This window comes from Pteropus alecto, unplaced genomic scaffold (genome assembly GCF_000325575.1).
Source record: "Pteropus alecto unplaced genomic scaffold, ASM32557v1 scaffold76, whole genome shotgun sequence".
In the NCBI taxonomy this organism is placed as follows: Eukaryota; Metazoa; Chordata; class Mammalia; order Chiroptera; family Pteropodidae; genus Pteropus; species Pteropus alecto.
In genome coordinates, this window is record NW_006443138.1 from 3,418,196 (window position 1) to 3,427,551 (window position 9,356).

Here is a 9,356-nt window from a genome sequence, read left to right on the forward strand (position 1 = left end):
ATATGGGTACGTCTGTATGGAACATGTACAGACTTTTTTCTTGTCATTATTTCCTAAACAATACAGTATAACAACTATTTATATAACATTTACATTGTATTAGGTGTTATAAGTGATCTAGAGATGATTTAAAGCACGGGTCTCCAACCTCTGGGCTGCGGACCAGTACTAGTCTACAGCCTGTTAGGAACCAGGCCACACAGCAGGAGGTGAGTGGCAGGCAAATGAGCAAAGCTTCATCTGTATTTGCAGCCACTCCCCAGAGCTATCATCACTGCCTCGGCTCCACCTCAGATCATCAGGCATTAGATTCTCATAAAAGCACCAGTTGCAGGTGCCAAAAAGGGACCATTGAAAGTATACAGGAATATGTGTGCAATATACATGCAAATACTATACCATTTTATTTAAGGGACTTGAGCATCCACAGATTTGGTATCTTGGCGGGTGGAGGGTGGTGCAGGAAGCAATCCTTCACAGATACCAAGGGATGATTGTACTTACTGTAAGTCAGGCACTGATATAAGTGCTTGCTTTACATGTATCAATTCACTTAACCTCACAAAAACCCTGAGATAGCTTTTAGTACCCCCATTTACAAATGTAGAAACCGAGGGCCAGAAAGGTTAATAACTCGCCCAAGGTCACACAGCTAGAAAAGAGGCAGAGAGCATTCAAAACTAGGCAATCGAGCTCCAGGGATGATGCTCTTAAGCACAATTCTATGCTGCTGTTCAATGGATCTTCTGATATTAAGCTAGGCTACCACTTACTTGGGTATGTATATGGTTCTTGAATTTGTTAGTATTTTGAGTCTTTGCATCTGTTTATATACATTTATTTGTTTTCTACATACATATATATGTATACGCATATATACACACATATGTGGTTGTGGGTTTTGTTTTCCTATTACCTTTGTCGTGTTTGGCTATCAGGGTTAATTAGGCTTTGTAAAGTGGCCTGCAAGCTTTTACCATGTAGCAGTTTACATAGCATGAATGTTTGGTTCTTAGGATTCATTTTGAAAGCTCAGTTTCAAAATTCTCTAGTTCTGAGTTACAGATCAGACTGGCTTAGAAAATACCTGCAGTTAATCTTCGACCGGTAAGAAGTATTAATTAAAAGAATTTATATCACATTAAATAAAGTCCTTCCTTCAGATCAGGCATTTAACTAGATAGAAACACACAGATTATACTAGACTACCCCGAAGAGAGTGTTTCTTCTTAGAACATAAAGACAAATTAGCTTCAAAACTTACAGCACTGGAAAAAGTCATCCCCATCTCTCCGATGAGCGCCTTGGTTTTCTTTAGTGGTGTCTGTAAAGTAAACATTTGTTAAACAATTTCTTTAAACCAATAAACTACAACACACGGACCAAAATTCATGGTTTTTGCATCTTATCTCAACTTTTTTTCCCTAACCGATCAGCTCTGTCTGACACTAAGAAATGGCCAAGAGAGTGTGATTCTGGAGATGAAGCAAACAGGTTTGGCTAGTCAGCGCTTTCCTATGCAAAAAGTTCAGGAAGTTATAATGCTTGCAGGAAGGTAAAGTTCACAGCTGATGGCATTATTCTAGCAACACTGATTTCAATGTAATGAAATTTTGTGCCCGTTTCTCATTAATCGCCAGCCCCCTTATGAGATAGGGCAGACCTATAACTATTATTTCATCTTTAGAAGCAGGATATGGGAAATCATATAAAAAGGGTCTTTCACCTTTAAAACAAATATAATACTCAGGTTCTGAAAGCCAGCAACGCCCTGAAGCTCTGAAACCTACTCAAATACCAGACATTCAGTGGTGGAGCCCAGAAACACACTTTTCAACTAACAGCTCACAGCCCTCTGCACTAGATAAATCACCTCAGGTAAGGACTTGAACTGGATGGTAAATAGGTGTGTATACAGAACCCTGTCAAGCAAAAGACTAGTAAGAAATTACTTCTTTTCTATCCTTGCTTTTTATATTTTGTTTAAAATCAAAGACACAGACAGGTACAGAGAACTATTAATACCAAATCCCATAGCGACGATAAAAGTATGAAGACGGTCCTTCAAATACAAATCAAAGAAATGCTAATCTTCATTTAGATTCCACGCAGCAAGAACTATTTAGGAGGCTTATTTTAGTTGTATTATGAGTCAGTTCATGATACTCAAGTACTTTTGAAATCTAAGACCATACTGAATGCACCTTTAAGTGTACTTTGTTGTATTCCTGAAAAATAATCCAAATATATAATGATGTTAACAACGGCCTCACTTTCAGTAGTGTATAAATGACTTTCCTCATTGTTTTATATAGATAGTAGAAAAACCTAAGGAACTTGTAAGCTCAAAAGGATGAGAATTCTTATTCAAGAAGAGCTTTGATAATTGCATGAGTAGATCCGTAATAGGTTCCCAGGAAATGCTAGAGATATATAATGTCTTTGCTAACCTTTAGAAGCAATGTCAGCAACCATGATCTGGGTGCTACCCTCAGGTAAAGAACACTGGGCTGAATAAAACATCAGTTGGATGATCAATGTGAGTTACAGTGAGGACATAGGGAGGGGAAACAAGACAAAGTGTAACTGGGAAAAAGGACCATGTGAGTCGATTACATGGGACTTAATCATCAAACTAACTAATAAATATGCAAAGCTACTGAAGAATGTCTGATTTATAGTAAGACTATATGGTGATCATGACACATGAGTTAAACACTTAATTTGTGCCAGGCACTGATCTAGGCAAATGACAGAATGTCCTTGCCCAGATGATTCTTATACTTTTGAGGACTCAGGTAAACAAACATTTTGGGCAGTGAAAAGTGTTATAAACGGAATAAACCAGAATTATGTGCTTACATATGGTGGGAGGAAAAGAGGAAACTACTTTAGATGGGTGGTCAGAAATGGCCTCTTTCAGAAGGTTACTTCAGCACTGAGAGTCACATGATGAGTCAGCCATGCAAAGGTCCAGGAGAAGATGCTTATTGGCTGAGTGAATACAAGTACAAAGGCTGCCAGAGAAGGAAAGAGGCACATGAGACAGAAAGAAGGCCAGTGTGGCAGAAGCAGCACTGTAAGAGAGTGGTATAAAACAATGTCAGAGAGTTAGGCAGAAGCCAGAGGATGATACAGGGTTGCATAGTAAGAAATTTATATTAATAACCGTAAAGACTTTCAAAGATGTAAGATTCCACATTAAACCACAATCACACAAGTACTATAATCCTTTCACCTGAGTTAGTCTGGGGGAATAATTACTATTTTGCCAACTATGGTGGCAATTCATAATCTTTTGGGGGGGTCAGAGACCTCCTTTCTCTCCACAAAAATGAAGATTATAAAGAAAATTATGTTTAAAGAGTTCCATGACCCACCCTGGTGCCCTTGAATGTCACCTAAAGAATGTGTAATCTATGGTATAAGTAACTGTGTGATGTGAATATGGGAAATGACATCTGGTAAGTCAGTATTATCACAGTATTCTCAAACAGGAGAAAGCACAGGGCTGTGAGATCACAAGACACCAGGTTTGGCCCCTCATTAGCTATACGAAGCTTGGTCAAGTTACTTACCCCACTCTAATTTCCTCTGATTTGAGATAAGGATAATACCTACAGCAAAGGACTCCTGCGATAACTGAAGCACAAGTATAAAACACCTTACACTCTAGCTCCAAGTAGGATCTCAAATGCTGTTTCTGTCTTAGCTCTTCCCCTTCAAGTCCCATTTGACAACTAGTAATAGAATATTCCAGAAAAGTCTACAAGAGAAGCCAGAATTCTCCAGGTAGTTGGGAACATGAAAGCTGTCTTCTTCTCTCCACTAAATTTGGGTTCTTCTGTCCAGTATAAATAAACATTTATTAAAAAGAATCCGCTATGGTTTAAAGAAGCAAATATTAACATGCTAAAGGGAAGAGACCTCAGATACATATATACAGACCACATCTGTGGTCTACAAGAACTGAAGAGAATTCTGAACACACCTTAAAAAGTGATGAATTTTTTTTAACAGACGTGTGAAAACTTTATTTTTAAATTATGCTTTAGTCATTAAACTATTATTAATTAAAACAAGTTTTGTGAGGAGGATAAGCCTAGCTGTTGGAATGGTGGAAAAACAAAATAAAATCCAAAAGGGCAATTAAGTCAAGACACATCAATGTCAAAGTGGCTGAGTAGAAACTGAAAGGCAATGAGGCATATGTGGCAGGAAGTATGGAGTCAAAAATGCAAGCATCTTAAACATTAGCTAGAAAAGAATCTCATACTCTGAACACAGCCCTGAGTAAGAAACACATTTTAATTCACAACCTAGAAATATATACATATTGATACGCTTACCTTTACCACATGTACCATACACTTTCTATTCTACTTTATATCATAGGAAAGTGAAAATGCTTGTAGCTACTCACTAAACTGACTTCACAACTCACTCAATGGGTTGAAATCAGCAGGATGAAGGACACTAAGCTAAGGTGTTACCACACAGTAAAAGTTAGGAACCTCTTGCCTGTTCCCATAATTCAGCACTTAGCTGAAAGCAAAAAGAGAACTGAAATGAAGAAAGCAATTAAGCACTTAAAAAGAGGAATACTATATCCAAGGGGCAGAGCACTAGTCAAGATTTCGTCCTGACTGCTTCAACTATTTATGTGCCTTAGGCAAGCCACTTTCCGGGCCTTCATGAGTAGGGAGTTGGGTAGATGTTCCTGAGGGTCATAAACTTGAGAACTTACAGAAGCAAAACGAACTGGGAAAGAATAAAGTCTCGTGACAACACCCATTTGATATAAAATGTAACACTGACAGTATCTAATGCATCAGCCAGGTGTTCAATTAGGCTAATTGGACTTTCCTGATTCTTGAGAGGCAAAGCACACCCTGAATAGTTCGAAAACCTATCAACCAGATTAGTCCATTTCAGCACTTATTTTATACATATCAAGCACTGACACTGTACACAAGGACAAAGGCAGAGGTGGCCTAGGTCCTCACAGAAGGAGCCTGACTTGTCTTTCGAGCCTCTAATCCTAAAGAAAACCAAACGCGGCTTGCGTGTTCTTAGCCAGCACCTGCTCCTCATTGGTTCAACCCACCCCTAACTGGCGTCCACCTGTTTATCTTGAGATATGAACGCAAACTCCGCAGCAGTACGGTCCAGACTAGAAGCTCTGTGTAGCTCTGTGTGGTGCGCGTATGCGTTTCAATCCAGAAGAGCCGCTGGAGAAAGGAGAAGAGAGTCCTGCGGCCCCTCAGACCTCGTAAAGGGCCTGGCTTGGCAAAAGCAGACAGTTCAGGGAGTCGGGTGGGAATGGGAAAAGAGGGCAAGAAACCAGGGAGTCAGCCCAAGAGATAGAGGGGCGGGGCAGAAACAGAGAGGAGTTACCATGCCGCCGAGCACTTCGTCCTGGTCGTCGGTGAGGAGCAGCACCACATTGGGCCTCCGAGAGCCCGCCGCCACCCGGGAGACCTCCAGGCAGCAGCCCAGCGAAAGCAGCAGCAGTGCTAGACTGCAGGAGGGGAAGTGGTGGGGGCTGCGCCGTCGGGGCCCACCTGGGGCCAGAGGCAGGAGCCGCATGGTGGACAGGGCTCCGGGGAGGACCCCGGGACAGTGTCGAGAGACCCGCAGGTGGCTGAAGGGTAAGAGGCTGATAAGCCGCAAGAAGAAAAAGGCCGTATGGTGAAGGCCGGGGTCTAGAGTCAGGCGTTTTCTCCCCAGGCGTGATCACGTGAGCCGGGACTGGGGCGGAGCACGCCGTGTGGTCACGTGACAGCGGCGGGGCGGAGCTGCGGGCCGAAAAGAAGGGCGGGCGGGAGCAGCAGAGAGGGAAATCCGGAAGTGGGTCGAAATTCGCGAAGACCCGGGCGGAGTGCGGGGCGCGCGCTTATATTTCAGTCATTGTCAGGCTCGGGTTGGGTTCCGGCAGGGCCTGTTTCTGAGTACGTGTTGCGAAAACTAAAATGGAGGGAAGATAAGTCGAAAAGGAGGAGAGATTCAGCCAAGTAAGCGATTAAGAGGAAAGAGGAATATATTTACTAGATAGTAAGATCAGCTGGTGGGTAAAGTCGGGGCTCTACTATGTTTTAATTCCCAAGACAACGAACACTAATTGGGGGTCCTTATATTTAATCGTTTTTGATTTTGTCTACAACTCAGCTGTTAAATTTGGAGCTGAGTTTCAAGTCAGGTCTCTTAACTCTTAAGCCTGATTATTCTTCTTCAGCTGTTACAGTGGTTTCCAACAAACCAACAATTTTAGGAATATCCTGACAGCCTAATGTTTCTTGGTAAATTTTTGAAAACCCTCTTAGAAGATGTGGAAGGATGTGCACATTGAACAAAAACAAAACCCCTGAAACATGGTCACCCAACCACATTATTAAGTAACCTTTAGGGAAAAATTCCATGAAACTAGGGCTTCAGAAATTTCTGTGGTAGCTCTAGAGCAGCTCTATCATGCCCCTCTGCTGAAGTCTATGAAAACAAATATCCGTGGCACGGTGAACTGTCTGTCAAGACTTATTCCCAACTCAACAACAGGCTATACCTTCTGGGTCCTAACAAAGTGTATTTTCTCTAAGCTGGGTTATTCAACACAAAAGATCTTTTAAAACTTGTGAAAGCACTATACTATAATGTCAAAATAACTGTGGAAGTACTTCGAAATGCTATATATACAACTACAAGTATTAGGCAGAAGGAAGTATTGCTCCAATTTTCTACCTGGAGGCACATTCTGAACCAGGAAGTCAGAAAGAGGATTCCATAAAGAACAAAGTTGAGTTGAGGGAACAGAGATTAAGTTTAGGGGAAACTGAGGCAGCTGGAAGTTGTGGGGCAAAGTTCCAAAGCGGAGAAAGCTGTGTAGATAAAAAGCTCCATAAATCTGCATAAATATCCTTTTGAACGCTAGAGGTGTGTGTGCATAAGGTAAAGGCACCATAAGGTAAGACAATTAATGACTATGGAAAAACAGTAATTTTCAAAGGAATTGGAGATGTTTGAAAACCAGCCAGGAGGGAAAGATTGCTTAATCACAAGGGACATTCAGCTGAGAAGAACCCAGAAAAGGGTGAAAAGTACTGTATGCCTATGATAACAAAGTTTACAACAAGTATTCAAGATAGGAAGCTGATCTGCAAGAACCATAACTTACCTGCCAAAACAAGGCCCCCACTCTTTAAAGGAAGACTACAAAATCTAAATATTCACAATATGAAATTCACAATGTCCTACATCCAACAAAAAAAATAACTACACAGGCCCCCAAACAGGAAAATATGACCAATAACCAGCAGGAAAATCAGTTCATAGGAACATAATGAATAACAGAAATGAAGGAATTAACAGACCTGGGTGTTAAAACACCTACTATGACTATATGTCATAATATAGACTCTCTGGGCATCCTACAGAACATATCCATCTATTACGTTGATGATGTAATGCTGATCAGGCAGAATGAATAAGAGGCAGCTAATGTGCTGAAATCTTTGATATGACACATGTGCTCCAGATGGTGGGAGATAGACCTTATGAAAATTCAGAGACTTGGCACTTCAGTTAACAATTTTAGGGGTTCAAAGGTGTGCCAGGGCATTGCCTCCAGAGAAGAAACAAGTTGCTGCACCTTGCATTTCTTACTACAAAGAAGGAAGCACAGTGCTTGGTAGACCTTTTTGTATTCTGTACGTAACCCATTCCACCTGGAGATTCTGTCGCGGCTCACGTAGTTCCCTCTTTTCCACAGTTTCACTTTCTGCAGTTTCAATTACTCGTGGTCAACCATGGTCAGAAAATATTGTATGGAGAATTCCAGAAATAAACCCTTCATGAGTTTTAAATTGTATGCCATTATGAACTCTTGTACCAGTTCTCCTCTACCCAACACAGGACGTGAATCTTCCCTTTGTCCAGCGTGTCCATGCTGTATATGCTCCCTGCCCATTAGTCATTTAGTAACCATTTTGGTTATCAGATCCACTATCGAGGTTTCGCAGTGCTTGTGTTCAAGAAACCTGTATTTTACTTAATAATAACTCCAAAACATAAGAGTAGTGATGCTGGCAATTCAGTACTAAAAAATAAAGCCTCTTCTTTTAAAAATATTATATTACTTACAAAATTCAGTGGAGTTTATCATGATACATGAGTAACATCAAAATCTTACAAACTGCAAAAAATATTTTTGGTGTTATAATTTATATAATACAATAAAGATACCTTATCAGTGTGATATCTTGATTGATTATATGATTTTTTCTGGCTTGCTTTCCTGTAAATCTATTTCTTAGGCTATTAAAATGTATACTTTTAGCAACTTCATTTTTAGTTGATATATTTGAAAGCAATGTCAGTTGCTCTTGGCAAATGCATTATTGCCAATAATTTTTGATGATATTTAATTTTGAGGAGGATATTTCTTTCAGTGTAATTGTTACCAGAGCTGTTAAGAGTATTTGATAGGCTGTATAACAATGGAATAAATTTTTGACAGATTATTTTAAAATAAAAATTTTAGCACATGTAGAGCTAGTGATTCTTGTGAAACAATTTTTCTACAAACTTTAATTCTTCCTACAGATCAGTTTTATTTTGATATGAATTTAATTTTAAATGTAAATCATAAATATTGTAATTTTGCAATTACAAAATTATAACTGGTGTAATAGCTACATTGTAATATTTCCTCTGACATTTTCTGTAACTTGTGAAGGGTGTACAAGAAACCTCAAGGGGCTTCAAGCTTCTACGTGCCTGTTTATGCATTCTGTCACTGCATCTTCAATTACAAGGGAAAATTAAATTGTTTTTATCATTATTAATTGATTCATCTGGAGCTTCACATGAAAATAATACTCTTTTCCATCAAATGCGATGATCTTTAAATTTAATGTTTATTTCTAAGCTTGTGGATATTTGATTTGTCATGTTACAGAAGTTTTTAAAACCAGAGACTCTAAACTTTTTGAAGAATTCTAATAATTTTCTGATGTGCTTTATTACAATATCTATATGTGTTTTTATTTTGTAATGATTTACTGACAAAGTATATTATTTGAAAGCTGCGGTTCTGCTCCAGCTCTCAAAAATTTGTGCAAACATTGCAAAGATGGGATTTGGGGAACAGATGGGCAAGCTAGACCTCCATAGAAAGCCCAGCACTGGCCTTACATAGAGTGCCTTTTCTTTCCAACTGCTGTCACCACTACTACTGCTTCTCCATTGCTTCACACTGCTCTCTCTGCTGTGGCTGCCGCCAACCTGGGCTCCGTTTTTGCTTTGGAGCCCAGAGACTCGCTGGACTGCTCTGAGGCATGTGCAAGTGACAATTGCTTGTTATC

At 39.9% G+C, this 9,356-nt stretch overlaps 1 protein-coding gene across 2 annotated transcripts in view; it reads right to left on the reverse strand.

The window, feature by feature from the left end:
• Positions 1-5,759, reverse strand: part of GNS (glucosamine (N-acetyl)-6-sulfatase) — a 40,938-nt gene extending 35,179 nt beyond the window's left edge. For both annotated transcript variants that reach the window (XM_015598515.2, XM_006923705.3), the window contains exons 1-2: positions 5,398-5,759; positions 1,265-1,324 (exon numbers count right to left, since the gene is read on the reverse strand). In XM_015598515.2, the coding sequence (XP_015454001.1) occupies positions 1,265-1,324; positions 5,398-5,589 (252 nt within the window). In that variant the 5' untranslated portion in view covers positions 5,590-5,759. The remainder of the gene's footprint in view (positions 1-1,264; positions 1,325-5,397) is intronic.
• Between the last annotated feature and the right edge of the window lie 3,597 nt (positions 5,760-9,356).